General features: G+C 39.7%; 1 protein-coding gene across 1 annotated transcript in view; it reads left to right on the top strand.

Moving 5' to 3' along the window:
• Positions 1-16,485, top strand: part of IFNAR1 (interferon alpha and beta receptor subunit 1) — a 37,607-nt gene extending 21,122 nt beyond the window's left edge. The window contains exons 5-11 of the mRNA XM_063126685.1: positions 1,066-1,204; positions 1,632-1,749; positions 4,684-4,883; positions 8,166-8,323; positions 10,245-10,386; positions 11,397-11,530; positions 13,399-16,485. Of these exons, the coding sequence (XP_062982755.1) occupies positions 1,066-1,204; positions 1,632-1,749; positions 4,684-4,883; positions 8,166-8,323; positions 10,245-10,386; positions 11,397-11,530; positions 13,399-13,623 (1,116 nt within the window). The 3' untranslated portion in view covers positions 13,624-16,485. The remainder of the gene's footprint in view (positions 1-1,065; positions 1,205-1,631; positions 1,750-4,683; positions 4,884-8,165; positions 8,324-10,244; positions 10,387-11,396; positions 11,531-13,398) is intronic.
• The last annotated feature ends 314 nt before the right edge of the window (positions 16,486-16,799 follow it).

The following is a 16,799-nucleotide window of genomic DNA, read 5'->3' as shown; positions in this document are numbered from 1 at the left end:
AAATGGATTTGTTTAGAGGTTAACTCACAGGCCTAGCACTGGCCTGCTACTTTAAGGTGATTACCTTGCAGATCCACTACCATAAGGTGGTGGATCCGCTTCCCTACTATATGTTATTCTGATATCTGGCCAATGCCAGGTGTATTTTGAAAACATATTTTTAGGTTTGCATCTTTTTTAGCTGGTAGATAGGGTGTTGTGTGTCCTGATTGTTTTTGAAGTTTAGACAGCTGCTCCGGCCAAGGCATGATGGGAGGTGTAGGTTTTTCAGATAAAACAAAAAATTGGTTTATCACCAAGCTCTAATTTAGAATACAGTTGTTATTAACACAATTTCCCACTTATTCTAACAAAACAATTTACTAACTCAACCAAACTAAAAAAACCCAACCAACCTAAAGATGAATAAGTTGCATAGAATTTTTTTATATCAAATAAATGTTATAAACATTATTCACGGACTCAAGCAACGCCGGGCATATCAGCTAGTCTATCAATACAGCCCTCTGAAGTGATTGTGTGGTCATGACATCTGAAGCGCATATCATAGGTACCATGGAAATGTTTACTGGAGAAGTTGCAGGTATCTGTAGAGGGGTGAATTTATGTTCTCTATTTGATTGTATTCCCACGAGTAGTCCAGATTAGTCATGGAAGGGAAAATGTTGAATATGGAAATAAGGGGAAATTATTTGAATAAGGGAAAATGTTGAAATGTATTTGTGAACCGCCCAGAGAGCTTCAGCTATTGGGCAGTATAAAAATGTAATAAATAAATAAACTGGCCTGATAAAAACTTGATGCCACAGGTCTGTGGACATAAAATCTTATCTCATAGGTTTAGGTGCAACTATTTGAATGAAAATGTTTAAATAGCAATTAAATCATAAAGTACACTCTAAATAAGCTGAAGATGCAATATTGTCTGAAATTATACTGATATTTCTTCTATTAGACCATTAAAATAGTGCTTTATTTTAACACTTTCCGTATCAACATAGCAAAAACTGTCTATAAGTGTTGCAAAAAAAATGTAATTAATTACATCCCATTGTCTGTCTACAGGTAAAAAATCAAGAAGTTTTTTCAGGACAATTGTTTCACGACCTTGAGCCAGAAACTACTTATTGTTTGAAAGTTAAAGCGCATCTGAATTATCATATATCTTTATATAGTAGAGTGTACTCTGTGAAAACACCTAAAGGTATGTGTTTGCTATTTATGTATTTTAACCATTCTAGTCCTTCCAGCTTAGTAATGAATAATGTGTTACTCTGAAACAAAACTATAATATCCCACTCACACAAAGGAAATCTATGGCCAGAATCGATCAGGAAGCTCCTTAGGTACTCATAAGTACTTTTGCACAGCTTTTCTTCCTGGTTTTTCCCCATCTCTGGTTCTTTAGAGACCTCAGCGTTTTGCAGAGCATCAGAGGCTATTTTCATAAAATCCCCAAGTTCTGGGAGTGGTTATTGTTGGGCAGTCCATGGTGCACTGTTTTCAGAAGCTCATCTGAATCTTTTGTTTCTAGCCTGTGTTATAGCATCAAAGCCCTGTTACTAATGCTTCATATTTGCTATTGGAAGGAAATGGATTATGCAGTGGATTTCCTTTCTTTCCTTTTGTAGCTTGGGTCGGTCTGCCTCGCCCTGAAAATGTTTATGTCCGTGCCTTGAATCTGAAGTACGTTTTGCATTGGGATAATCTATATCATGGAAATGTGAGCTTCCTGGTACAGTATCTCACGTAAGAATCCTTGTCACACACATTCTAGTCTTAATTTTCACATTCCATCTAATTTCTACTATCTTACTGAGTCTTTGAAGATCAAGATTTCTAGAAAGTAAGCCTGATCAATAACTCAAGGAGATCCTGGGGTTCTGAGCAAAAGCAAGCATCCCGCTTGAATCCATCGGAGCAGGGGCCCTAATTCTCTCAAACCTGTTAGTTTCACTTCCACTTCCTGCCCCTGCCCCAAGAACCCAGTTGTTTACCCTGGTGCAAGGGAAGAGGATAGGCAGCATTGAGTGCCCTGGAGATCCCTGTAGAACTTGTTTCCCCTCTAGGGATGGATTTCCTGTCCCAGAATCCCTGATGAGAAACTGAGGCTATTTGCATCATTTCCGCCAGGAAGCAGGACCTCCAAGGACATTTGATGGAGCTCCAGAAAAGCACTAAAATTTAATTTACAAAATATAACTCACTCCAATAGACTTTTTCTAAACAGTAACAGGATTTTTTTAAAAAAAATTTTTTACCAAAATTATTCACTCTAGTTAAAACTTGTGTGTGTGTGTTTATTATATGTATTTATTTTCCAGCAGGGGATGTAAATTGCTATTGGGATTCTTATTACTTTTGAGCCAAGTTCTGGTGATAGAGGAATCATATTAGAGGAATCATCTAAATCTTTAGTGTTTGACCTGGTAGTTAATTTACACAATCACCCCACTCTGTAATTACTGGTGTTTTATTTTAATAGTTTTAAAAGAAGAGTTCTCCCTCTAAGTGGCTTAGAGCAGTGCATTCAATCTCCACTCCACCTCTCAACTCTCTAGGGTAGTTTAGAGTGAAAGAAACTGATTAGGCCATGGTCACTCATTGAACTTCACAACTGAGGAGGGACTTGAATTTGGGTTTCCTTAGTCATAGTCCAACACTTTCACCACAATCCCACACTGACACTGGTAGAAAGTGGCCTTACTGAGAATGGAAATGTTTTATTCTTTTGATGAAATGTCAAGTTGCTTTATCATTAAAGTACACAGACAATTTCCTTCTTTTATGGTCAGTCCTGACTAATAGAATTAACTAGAATTAAATGGAATAGAGCATGATTGATCACTTTGATTAATTTCACCTTTAGTTGCATTTGTTAGAGATAACCTAAGTAACGGATATTTTGGGGGGAAATCCAAAATTGCACCAAAACCTCAAGTTCCATCGGTTCTCATGTCAGATTCCCCCCATGGCTTGGAATTTTCTGTCTCAGAATGTTCTGTGTGGTGGTGATGAAAAATTACATTTGCAACAGCTGGTCTACCAACATACTTTGGATCCTAACCATTTCATGCATTTTAAAAAATAGTCCAGAAGCTGACTGCTTAGCTCTAATATCTGGAAAAATAACTGTAGGCATTGAATCCACTGTTGTAGCTGCATTTCTCCTGGCACATCAGGGTGGTTTTTCAGGTTTATATCTAGTTCTTTTGAAGGTTTCTGTCTGTCTACATTTTCCACATAGAAACTGAAAAATTTGGAATGGGCTGATGAAATTCTCTAGAGGAAATAGTAAGAAAGTCTTTGGATCTTGTGGTTATACTGCAGTTATCTTTTCTCATAGGAAAGATAGGATTGTACAAAGAGAAACCAGCTTGGGTTATTATGAAACAAATCTATTTAAATGAGTTTGCAGAGAATTTAATCGATGACTAGAGAAATAAATAATAATTTTCCTTTATCTTGGATAATTTGTCCCAAAGCTCATGACCCAGTGCACGCAGGTATTACCATGCCAAATCAGTTATGGTGAAGAAAAGTTCTTGAGCATAGTGCCTATGGAATAAAGTTTCCAGTGGTTGCAAACGGCTTCATTGAAATGTTTCAGTAAGATCATTGAGTATATCAGTCATCTGTTTTAGCATGAGGAACATCAGCAGATTGTTTACTACCGCTAAAGAAATCTATGACATTTTTGTCTTGCAAATCTTTAGAACAATAAGAATGCCTTACAAGATTAAAATGGTTTGAATACGAAGCCTTAGACTTGTGTGTACAAGCCTTGGACCACTTCCATTTTCGGCCAGTGGTGTTTTCTTACTTATTTCTGAAACCAGAGCTATGATTTATATCAACTAGGAATCAGAAACAGCAGTTCGAGGTTGGCTTGTTTCAGTAAACCATTAAAAGGCTAAGTGCAGTTTGTCTGGCTTAAACGTAATGTCAAAAAGCAGTTAGTTTGTATCTTCTGTTTAGTAAAATAAACAAAAATAAATAGGAATACTAAAATTCAGGAGGAGTTCTTAATCACACAAGAGAACATGACTTTCCCACAGCGTAAGTGTGCTGCCCAGCTGTGCTGCACAAATGCATGCATGGACATCACACTTGGGCAATGCAAGTTGGAGTGTGTCAAGGTCCAGCTTTGGCTGCTGCTGGGTGAACATATTAGTCTGGCCATAATTGGTGGACCCGGAGTAATGCAGGGAGCATCTAGTTCAGTTAGAACATTACCTCTGAGAGTCTCTTCCTTTGCAGGGGCTACAGCACTAGAAACTTGGGGTTTCAATTGGGCCATAGGTCTGACAATGGGGAGAGTATATGATGTACACCCTCTCTCTCATCTCATTGCAAGTCTTTTTTATTATTATTTTTTATATATTTATTACATTTATATACCGCCCCTTAGCAAAAGCTCTCTGGGCGATTTTGTTATTTGAAAGCATGAACTTACCAATGACAGTAATTATTCATTGTTAATGTCCTATCAAATTACTTTTGACTGCCACATCTCATTAAGGCTGCAATCCTATGTACACTCATGTAAGAGCACCTTCCATGGAACTCAGTGGAACTGAGTTCAGTGAGTTTACATTCAAGTAAACATGACAGAGTTGGGATCTAATTTTGTGTTAATAAATTGATCGCGTTTAGCTAATCAACCTTCTTTTGTTCTTGTAGAGGATACAAAGCACGGGCCTCTCCTGATATCTCAAAGGAGTGGCAAAGTGCAAAAGGATGCAAAAACATCTCAACCACACACTGCAATCTCTTACCTCCTATTGATTTTGATGGAATTTACTATCTCCGTGTACAGGCTGTGCATAGCCATAACAAATCACCTTGGTCTAAAATGCTAAGATTTGAACCTAAAGAAGATAGTAAGTATCACTTTCTTCTCTTATACATTGACATTTATACATATGCTTTTTGTGTATTTACTTTGTAATCTTTTTTTTTAAAAAAAATATCTGTATGACAGTCTGTCCATCAAATCATTAAATTTTCTGCCTGCATATTTAAAAGAAAAATGTAAGAGCTTCACGGTTTATAGCACACAACAGCTGGAAAGTGCAGCAAACTCTCGCTGTGCAACCCCTTGTTTAGTATAATGGTACATTATACTAAATGTTTATCTTCCTGGATCTCTTGGCGGCTTTTGATACCATTGAACTTGGTATCTTACTGGATCAGCTCCACAAGATGGGAGTAAAAGGCACTGTGTTACAGTGGTTCTGCTCCTACGTGCAGGGCCGATTCCAGAGAGTGGCACTGGGGGATTCCTGTTCCACCCCATGGCTCTATTCTATCCCCCGTGCTGTTCAACGTCTATATAAAGCCACTGGGAGAGGTCATTAGGGGTTTTGGGATTGGGAGACATCAGTATGCTGATGATACTCAGCTCTATATCTCCTTGTCATTGGAGTCATCTGGGGCAGTGAAGGTGCTGGACCAGTGCCTGGAGGCCGTAATGGGGTCGATGAGGACTAATAAACTGAAGCTGAATCCTGATAAGATGGAAGCTCTGTGGATTGGTGGTTCCCGAGTCTGGGAATTGGGTAAATGACCTATTCTGGATGGGGTTGCATTCCTTCTGAAGGAGCAGGTGCTTAGCTTGGGAGTACTCCTAGATGCATCCTTGTCACTGGAGGCCCAGGTGGACTCCATGGCCCAGAGTACTCGGGGTCAGCTTTGGCTGATCTGGCAGCTACAGCCTTTCCTGGACAGGAACAACCTGGCCACAGTAGTCCATGCGCTGATAACTTCCCGATTAAACTATTGCAATGCATTCTACATGGGGCTGCCCTTGAAGATGACTTGGAAGTTGTAGCTGGTCCAAAATGAAGCAGCTAGACTGCTTACCAGAACATCTTAAAAGAATTGCATTGGCTGCCGATAAGCTTCCGGTCGGAATTCAAGGTGTTGGCAATGACTTTCAAAGCCCTAAATAGCTTGGGACCTCGGTACTTGAGGGAACGCCTCTCCCTGTACATGCCTGCCTGAGATTTGAGATCTGTTGGAGGAGCCCTCCTCTGCCTCCCACCAATGCAAGACATACATTATGGTGGGACATGGGAGAGGGCTTTCTCTGTTGTAGCACCCCAGCTGTGGAATGTCCTCCCCATGGAGGTCCGACTGGCGCAAGCACTGGCTTCATTTTGGTGCCAAGTTAAAACATGGCTTTTTATCAAAGCCTTCAAGGGCTAAATTCCCCATGGTTACACATTATTTTAATTGTTTTAAATTGTTTTATTGCTTTTTAAAAAAATCTGCCAGTTTTAATTTGTTAATGATTTAATATATGTTTAGCTGTGTAAATTATTTATGTTTATATTGTTCTGATTTTATCTGAACGCTGCCCTGAGATCCCAGTGATAGTAGGGTGGGATACAAATGTTTAAATAAATAAATAACATGCCTGATAGAAATGAATGGGAGTTGCCCAGTGGCCATTCCTCAAAGACTACTTCCTAACTCTCCCAAATGTGCTCAAAATGACCTGGTTCACATGATACGACATCCCACCATTGGTTATGGTGTCTTGTATGACGTCCAAATCCAACATGGTTTCCACAGGGTGAAGAATAAGCTATCCTGAGAACCCATGGTTTGTTCAGTTGTTCAAGGTGGCTTGTCATGACATCTGAACCTGGCAGAGTGGATTCGGCATGGCTTGATTGAAAGCGCTGCACAGGCATTTTTAAGGGTGATGAAAAACCTGGCCGCCCCTCCTTCTCCAGTTCCCTCCTCCTGATCAGCATTTCATTTGACAGCGACCAGCGTTATCTCCTTGTGAATGGAGTTAGCACAGTTGTGCTTGTACACGTGATTGACTTACCTCTATATAATTCAAGACTATGGCAATTCGGGAGGGAGGATTTCAGCTTCCCCCCCCCCTTTCCTGATTTCATGCCGCCACCCCACCCGGCAGGAATAGTTTAAAAAAAGAAGAAAAAAGTCTCATTTTTTTCTTTTTTAACCATTCCCCCAACAGTGAGGTGGGAGATTTTGGCAGGAAAATAAGAGCAGCCAAGAAGGCTTTTTAAAAAAAAGTGTTAAAGAAAGAAAGAAAAAAAACCCAGCCACCTCATCATAGAAAAGGAAAGCAAGCCTCCCCCCCTCCACTCTGAAGATACAGCATATGTATGTCAATACAGGTGTTTTGCAACAAGAAAGGGGTGGGGTGGGGTAGAATCTCCTCATAGCATGAATGTAGAGGAGATGTGCTACAAAAGCCCCTGGGAGCAGGCAGGAGAAGTCAGTTGGAAACAAGACACAACAAACCTCTCAGAGGGTGATTGTCTGTCAGCACTATTGTGGGTTAGTGATCATATAACCAACCCATGGTGGCTTGTTCTCAGGGTGGCTTATCATGACATGTGAACTAGCTAAAAATGTATTTAGGTTTAGATGCAGCCAAAAGACCCAGAGCTGATGGCAACAGATTCATCAAAAAAGAGAGATTTGTGACCACAGTGGAACTACTTCAGTGATTCTGTTCAGACAGCACATTTCTCAGTGGTGGTTTTAGAACTCCACAGTGGAGTTTTTACACCACCGTTGAGAAATGTGTTGTTTGGCAGGAAACCTCCACACAATAGTGGAGGTTTTTTGGGAAAGCACTCCATGCAGAATATCCACGCTGTGCAGAGGAGAGTTCCTGCTGTTGTGTGGTGGGCTCTGTGGAGTTTTCTGTTATGTTGAGTTGATTTTTCCCACTGGCTATTGAGTTCTTTGGCAAGAGCGGCGAAAGGAGCAAGCGCCGCTCTAGAAGAGCGGCCGGGATTGGTTTTTTTGCAGCAGTGGCTGATGGGATACCATTGGGAGGACTGAGGGAGGAGAGAGGGTGGAGGAACTGTCACTCAAATGCCACGTTGAATTTTACTCAACTCCATGGTAGCCTACAGTCACACAACGGTGGAGTTAGAATGTGTTGGGGGGGGTACCCCTAAAAACTCAACTATTGAGTGGAGTTTTCACACTGCATTGACTAACATGTTGTCTAAATTGAGCCAGTGTCACACTTTCCATCATCTCATTCTTCTTTTGTCTGTTTTAAAGTAGAGATTTTGCCTTCTGTTTGGAGCTTTAGTGCTAGCATTAAATATCAAGTTGGTTTGTTTAATTCAAATGTTTAATAAATTGTATAAATCATTTTTAAGATGAAATTGGCCCACCAAGCATCATCAAGATTAGTCCCAGTGAAGATTCACTTACAGTTTTCATTGCTTCTCCCGGCGAATCTGAAAATAATTCATTGAGTAAAAAATATGATTTTACTTACCACGTTTGCTACTGGACAGATTCTTCACATTCTCAGGTAATGCGTGAATGAAAAATACTGACTTCTGCAGGCCTCTGAACTTGCCCCGTGCCCATCTGTAGTCCCTTCAAGTGTTTGATAAGCCCCCTACTTTTCCAGTCCAAGTAAACTACTTGGAGAGTGATTAGTAAATGGCTGGCACGCCACATTAATTAAGACATACTGGCCTGGTTCAGACAACACTCCGGCTAAACGATGCTGCTTAACCACAAAATGGTTAATGCATTCCGTTAACCATTTTGTGGTTAAGCAGGATGGTTTAGTGTGTTGTCTGAACCAGGCCACTATAATATAATTTGTTTTCCTTTTGAAATTATTTCAATGTTGTGCTTAATACAGAACAGTGTTTCCCTTCATTTAGAGAACTGCTAGATCACTTTTTGTTATTATTTCTAAGAGATTTTACAGCATACCGCTATCCAAAGCTTACCATCGTCATAGGTCCCCTGTTCGTAACACCCCACATGAGTGTTTTTCCTTTGCTTGGGAGTTATACATACTGACCCAGTCTCCATTAATTCTAATGCCCCCAAAGATGAGGTGAGAATATGCCAGGAGCGTTGAACCTCTTTGAGAGCCAAAATCCATTTCTGAGACATTCTCAGGGGCTAAATTCCAGGGCCAAAGATGCCAGCACATGTTAGCGTAAAGCACTTACTGCCTGTAACTAACCCTTGGGAGGGGAAAAACTGCATGAAAGCTTGGAAAGCACAAAATGATTAGTGGTTGGGGGAAAGTAGTGGGGCCAGGGGAAGGGCGTATAGCTGTCTGGAAAACTCCAGAGGGCCTGGTTTGGGTCCCATAGGCTGGATTTGGCCTCCAGGCCTGAGATTCTGAAGTGAATCTGGAATATGCCAATATAAAGAGACTGATCGGAAATTAAACTTTCCTGGGACATGTTCAATAAAAAATTGCTTTTTTGGTTCTCTCTCTGTGTCTAAGCGCTTGAAGATTTCTCCTGCAGGAAGAGGCACCATTTGTATATCAATGGAGGTATTAAAGAGCCTCACTTATCCTTTTGGACAAAGAAGTAAGGCAAGGTGCTGGGTTTGCAAGTGTAGACTCTGCTCCTAGGTTTCATCCTGATGACAGCACTTTTGCACTGCGAGCCCCCAAATGGCCACTTTTGCGCTCCTTTGCATTATCCGCACCCGAGGGAGTGAATGCGGGGGGTTTCATGTGAGGAGGAGCACTTCCTCGCATAGCCGTGGGTGTAGGGGCGCCCGCTCCTCCTTGCATCCCTGTCTTTTTGTTTTGTTTTTTACTTTTGGGGTGCTTCTCCCCATACTGGAGAAGCGCAGAGGCAGGCCAGCAGCCATTCAGCCTGTTGGCCCACCACCTCCCCGCTGTCTGGGCAGATGGCGACCAATCGGGGTTCGCCATCTGCCCAGACATGCCTCCAAAGCAGCTCCAAGAGAAAAAAGTCACAGTACGTGCCTGACTTTTTTAAAGTGGAGCTTTGGAGGTTTGCCCCTGGATGGCTTCCAGATGGTGGCTGTGTCATATAGATGACCTGCCGCCCCTCCAGATCCACCCTGGAGCAAACCCCTCATCAAGGCAAGCCCCAAGTGTTTGGGTATATGTTTGCATGTGTGCTTTAAAGAATTCATGATGACTTTCTATTTGCAACCCAATTACCTTTTAATATGAAAAGCTAACACATATTTTTTTTTTAAATGCTAAATATAGTTTGCAATTGCTAACCAATACTTGTGTCAAACGTGCCTTTGGAAGTAAAGTGCTTTCTTCAGGAACGAATAAAACACTGGGCATACAGTGCCCAAAGAACTGAACCTAAAACAGTGTACCTGAAGTTTGCAGAGGTTGCAGCATTATATATTGCACTCCAAGTTAGAAAGTCAATCTCTGAGTTAGTTTTTGGTCTGGTTTACATTTTTATTTGGTTTTTGTTTTACAGGAAAAAATTGATGATAAGCCAGCAATTATAATCTCAGGCTTGACCGCGTCAACGTCATACTGCCTAAAAGTGCAAGCGCATAATTTGATATATAATAAAAGTAGTGCATTTAGCAATGTGACATGCATTGAAACAGCCAATGGTATGAATTGTTTGACTTTTTGATTAGAAATTCTGCTCAGAAATTGCTATTATTAAGATTTTTACTCTGCCCTTCAGACACATTATTAGATTATCATATTCTTAATGCTGTTCCTCTATGTAACTTCCTATGAAGAATGCAACGTATACATTTGCATGTTGTATGTTGAGGTTCAATTATTTACTGTAAATTGAACTTGGTATTTGGAATGATAATGAAAAGATCCCAGCAAGTATGCACTTCTTGACATGAAATGTTCAGGAAAGAAACTATTTTATTTTACAATTTTATATTAAACTTCATATTTATTATAGAGCATGAAACCATTTTTACTCTTCTGGCACTTCTTACTGAGATAAATTTAGTTTTAAAGGCTTTGTATGCATATGAGTGAGCAAGCAATACATCTCTCTTTCCCACCCTGCAGTGCAAATATTTTCTGAGCCATAACAGCTTTTCAAGTGCCAGAAGATCAAGCTGTTGACATTAAAAACAATAAGTTCTTAAAAAATTAAACATTCACAACTTATTGTGCACTCCTACCCCCACCCCCCCACCCCATGTTGGCTGCTGGAGGTGATTAGGATCCTGCAAAGGCCCCCCTCTGCTGAACCCTGCCAGGGGGTTGCGTCATGGTGGAGACTTCTGTTGCACCTGCAGAGAGCTTCGTAGGCAGAAAGCTACGAATACGAAGGCCAAGGCCTAAAATGGGCTGTCTTGGAGACAGGTCAAAGTCCTCACCTATGCCAGCCTAGAGATGGCATAGGAAAATTACTCCCCCCCCCCCCCCACAGTTGTAATGGGAAAGTGAGGAGGGGTTAATTCAAACATACCTCTTCTGGTTGTATGTGATTTTTAAAGTTTTAGTTTGGACTATTATATTATGGTTTTAGTTGTAAACTGCCCAGAGAGCCTAGGCTGATGGGCAGTATAAATATATAACAAATAAAGTAAAATAAAATAAATGTGACACTTTATCCAATATCTAAATATTTTAATTTCTTTCACAGGAAAATCATTTCCAACCTTTGTAGTGTTTCTCATTGCTCTGGCTGTTGTTTCCGTAGCAAGCTTGATCTATTATATTTGGAGAAAGATCAAATATGCATTCTTTCCAAAATGCAATCCTCCAATGATCATACAGGTATTTATATCTGTTTTCATTACTTTATAATTTCTTGCAGTAGTCTAGAAACGGTATCATAGGCGCTCCTGTGTTTAGTACAGTACCATTCCATTTTGGTAACAAAACATTTTTAGACTGATTTTTACATCAGTGGCACTACACAAAGCAGTGATGTATGGAGAGAACCAATTACGTGTTGTGTTTATTAAGGACTGAGGATATGATTGGTGTATAAAACACTGAAAAGATTTCCGTCTCCTTGCTCCAAAGTATTAGCCAGTCAAGCTCATTCACTAGGATATAGTTTGAGAACTAGGGAGTAGCAAGTTAGGGCAAAAGAAGAAATTATGCCAAAAGCTTGGCTGCCACCAAAATTGTCTCGTGATCTGTGTTGTGTCTGCATTTCCCTGTCCCATCAATGAATGATATCAAATGAATACAGGTGTAGATAATCAATAAGGTAGAAGGAAGTGAAAGGCAAAATGCTGAAACATCAGGATACAAGTAAGTTCTACTAGATGCCATGGAGGGACAGGGGCAAGCTAACGATGCAGCTGCTGTTTTGATAGTAGCTGCTCATTTCAATGTAACATTTAATTTGGCTCTTTAGAGCATTTTAAAAGAAAGAAAATGAATTAGCATTTGAGTAATGGAAAAAAATGACCTCAGACTATAATACAAGACTGTAAATGCTGGCTGCAATGCAGTAAGGAAGAATTTGGTTCATGTAGCTTATTACATGAATTGGCAACCACCAGATGTGGTTATTACTCAAGTTTTGATTCTTTGGTAAAACTGTTCAGGATACAGTAAATCAAAATTTAATCTATATATACTGTGTTCCTGCTCCTAGAGTACAAAGAGTATCTAAAATTCTGCCTTGTCGATTACAAATAAATAGATCTATAACTGAAACACCTGAAAAAGTTATTTTAAGAACAGTAGACATACATTCTTTTTGAGTGTGGGACAAACAGAAAGAAGCTACTGGAGATATAGAGAGATTTGACAGATTTTTTTTATTATTATTTATTTATTTATTTATTTATATAGCACCATCAGTGTACATGGTGCTGTACAGAGTAAAACAGTAGATAGCAAGGCCCTGCCGCATAGGCTTATATTCTAATAAAATCATAGTAAAGCAATAAGGAGGGGAAGAGAATGCAAACAGGCACTGGGCAGGGTAAACAGGCATAGGGTAGGGTAAAACTAACAGTATAGAGTCCAAACAACATCAGGTTTTAAAAGCTTTAGGAAAAAGAAAAGTTTTTAGCTGAGCTTTAAAAGCTGCGATTGAACTTGTGGATCTCAGATGTTCTGGAAGAGCGTTCCAGGCATAAGGTTTTACCATTACATTTTTTTGTATGCAATGTTTCATGTTCTAGTTATGTACAAAAGGGTATGTGGTGTCTGGCTAAGAGCAACACAGGAAGTGGTGACAACTGAGGAAGTAGTAAGGGAACACTGGAACTTACTCTCTTACTTTCATTGTTAGGTCAGTGCACTGTAGAGGGGAACAAAACCTTTAAGTTGTTATGTGATATTAAAGTAAAAATGTCATTCCAATACCTAGTATTAGTGGGAGCTATAGGATGGACCAAACTAACATATCTGGCAGTTTCACCAAACAAATATATTCAGGGGTAATAAAATGCATATGCCCCAGCCCAGAGCTTCTTGTGTGCATGAGAACACAGATGTGTAATTGCAATTTCTGAGCATGCAATGGCTTATCTGTTTACTGGAACACCAGGGATACCTCAATTCATACACACATTCTCCCAGTGGAAATGGTGAACATATGTTGCTCGTATGTTACTAAACAAATCAAAGGCTTAGTACAATTTTTTCTCATTACATTTTCTGTTCTTTCATACCTGCAGAGCATTGAAGGAAAAGATGTGAACAGTCCCTATTTGCTAACTTCAGAAGAACTAACAGAAAACTGTGTCATAGTTGACAGCATTCCAGATGAAGTTAACCTGGTTGACTCTAAAGCCCACAAAGAGTTGGAACAGATCAGCCAAGATTCAGGAAACTATTGCAATGATGATGATATCTCTGGAAACAGAGAGTCATATAAAACCCTAGAACAGAAAGCAGTATGATTTTCTAAAGTAATGGGCAGAAGGTGCCAGATGAGAAGGACAACATAATTAGCATCTTGCTGATTATAGGAATCATTATTATTGCTGCTACCTTGCAGCTATCAGAGATTTGGTGCTAAAAAGTCAGCTGGGAACTGGCTCTTACACCAAAGATTTTGAGGCGTGTCCTGCCATTGGAAGAATTGCTAGAATGTGGAGAACAAATCTTATTTTAATTTCCCTACCAAAAACATCATGGGAAAATGTTTACTTCAACGTTTTGATTGGACGTCGGTACTTAAATTACAGTTTTGTATGCATGTGTGTACAAGGACCATTCTGAGAAAACAGTGAACCTAGGCTGGTATTGATGCCAAGTTGATTTTCACAGTATTAACTGTAAATAGTACTAGTCTCCTATTGTCTATAGCAAAATGTAATATAAGCCAACACAGGCTGCAGCAGCTTCCAAAAATTACTGCAAGGATACACACTGCAGTTTTTTACAAGAAGGAAAGAACTTCTGCTCTGACTGAATATATGCCAACATTGTTGATGTTTTCCTTACAAGCATTGTTACAGAGTACAGTTCAATCACAATACCTCTGGTGCCTTCCATGTGTTGTCACTCTTTATTAATGTAAATTTATACAAGAACATAATTTCTGCACAAAACAGTGCAGTCAAGATTAGCTTATAATGAGAAGTATAAGAGGCAGATAGAGTGTTTCATCCAGGTAAATACTTTGGTGAAAATCAAATGAGTGAAACTTGATTTAAGCAAAGACCTGGTCACTCTTCACTTAATTGTTCTTATAGCCAATCTGTTAATTATTAGTGACGATCAGGGCACAGTTTATAAAATACAACTTTATAAAAAAAAATACAAAAAAATACAACTTTTATCAGTGTTACAGTAAGTATCTGGATGCTCTTAGTATTTTTATTTGTTTTACCACATATGTTCAATATATTTCAATTTTAACAAGTAAAAGAACTTCCTGTTGAACGGGAAAACATTTTTTAGTATTACCTGCAATTTGGTTGTAGTCAAAAGCTCAAACTACGGAAACCAAATCTCAGAGAATAAAAGACAAAGATGACATCTGTAATATTTTATAGTTGACCTTAAACACTTACTTTTGCTCTGTTGAGGTAGAAGAAAATCGTTAGCTAGCTGTCAAAAAGTTCAAAGTTGTTTTAAAAGTAGTAAAAATCCGTAGTTTAAATTTCTAGGGAACTACAAATTTAAGGGAGGGACCGAAGGTCAGTGTGTTAGAGCACATGCGTGGCATGCAGAAAGTCCCAGGTTCAATCCCCGGCTTCTCCAGGTAGGGCAAGGAAAAAATCCTGCTGAAACTCTGAAGAGCTGGGGCCAGTCAGTGTTGACAATACTGGGCTAGATGGACCACTGCTCTGACTCAGAATAGGGCAGTTTCCAGTGTACCTATGCCTTTATTGTGTGTATTCTTCATTTAGCTATTGCCAACCAGAGAATTAAAGTGCAACCAGCATTTCTCAGAACTTTTTCTTAATGAGACATGTAGCTTTTGTTGTATGCTTACCTTCTAATTTGTTTCCTTTGATAGAAGGATGAGAGCTAATATGTACTTGAACACTGAAATAATGTATTCTTACAGTCTGGATTTATTGTTACTTGTCTCCTCACTTGCACCTCCCTATAGAGGAGGAAACATTTTCACTCCCATTAATGGTTTTACCCATATTTAGTTGGTCAGTATTGATGACTACTAGCTGGTGCTTATGAAGGTGGAGGAGAACTTGTGGATATATTCATGATGCCTGCAGTTACTGTAATCCATTGCTTCTGCTATTTCAATTAGCTTGTACAGTTACTTTCCCCCTTTTCACAGTATTTAGATACATCCAAGGCATGGTATCATGTAGTTTAGTATAAACAGGATTCCCACTCAGTAGTCTTCAACTCCAACTCATCAGTGTATACCTGATGTTTTGTCTGAAATTTGGGCTCCTGAGGCAGCTACTGATCTTAAGTAGCTGGCTGACTTTGGTGGAGAAGAGAGGAAATGTTTACAAATCAGAGTCTCCTTTTACAAGTGCAGTGGAATGAAAGGAGGTCAGCACTCAGTGTTTGGGTGGTGAGCTTCATTTAGCCTTATTTTTCATAGAATCATAGAATCATAGAATAGCAGAGTTGGAAGGGGCCTATAAGGCCATCGAGTCCAACCCCCTGCTCAATGCAGGAATCCACCCTAAAGCATCCCTGACAGATGCTTGTCCAGCTGCCTCTTGAAGGCCTCTAGTTTTAATTTTTGGGAATTGCATCAGACCACCCAAGTAGCATATTTTTACCCAAATGCTTTGGTAAATAAGTGCTTTTGTGTAAATAGTTTTTAAAAAAAACTTAAGTGAGGCCAAAAAAAAAAGTGAAGTAGTGTAAATAGAGATTGTAGTGCAATACTTACACGGCTTACAGGCTTACATGGCTTGGGATCGCAATACCTGATGGAATGCCTCTCCCGACATGAACCTACCCATACACTGCACTCAACATCCAAGGTCCTCCTCTGGGTGCCTACTCCAAGGGAAGCTCGGAGGACAGCAACAAGAGAGAGGGCCTTTTCTGTGGTGGTCCCCCAATTGTGGAACAATCTCCCTGATGAGGCCTGCCTGGCGCCAACATTGTTATCTTTTAGGCGCCAGGACAAGACTTTTCTCCCAGGCATTTAGAAATATGTAATTAGCCTGGGGGTTTGTATGTTTTTGTGGTTTAAATTGTATGTTTTTGTGATTTAAAATTTTTGTATATTGTTTTTAAGTGTTTTTATCCTATGTAAACTGCCCAGAGCGCCTCGGCTATAGGGTGGTATACAAATGTAATAAATAATTAATAATAATAAACTGTCACTGAGAACTATGGACAAAATGAGGTAAATGTGAAAGGCCAGAGTGTAGGATAGCACCCTAATTTGTGTCCATGGCAGCAAAAGAAGGTCTGTCTGTCTGTCTGTCTGTGTATGTGTGTGTGTGTGTGTGTGTGTGTGTGTCTGTCTCTCTCTCTCTCTCTCTCTCTCTCTCACACACACACACACACTATTGCAGACTTCTGTTCACCATGTGTTTTCAGATACATGTCTTCTCTCTACATATTATAGGACTTGCTGTGAGGACATACGGTTGATAACTTTCCTGTAATGTATGAAGGGATAAGTAAG

The sequence above is a fragment of the Elgaria multicarinata genome, chromosome 5 (assembly GCF_023053635.1).
Source record: "Elgaria multicarinata webbii isolate HBS135686 ecotype San Diego chromosome 5, rElgMul1.1.pri, whole genome shotgun sequence".
Taxonomy (NCBI): Eukaryota; Metazoa; Chordata; class Lepidosauria; order Squamata; family Anguidae; genus Elgaria; species Elgaria multicarinata.
The sequence above is the reverse complement of the archived record's forward strand: the minus strand, read 5'-3'. Positions and strand labels throughout refer to the sequence as shown.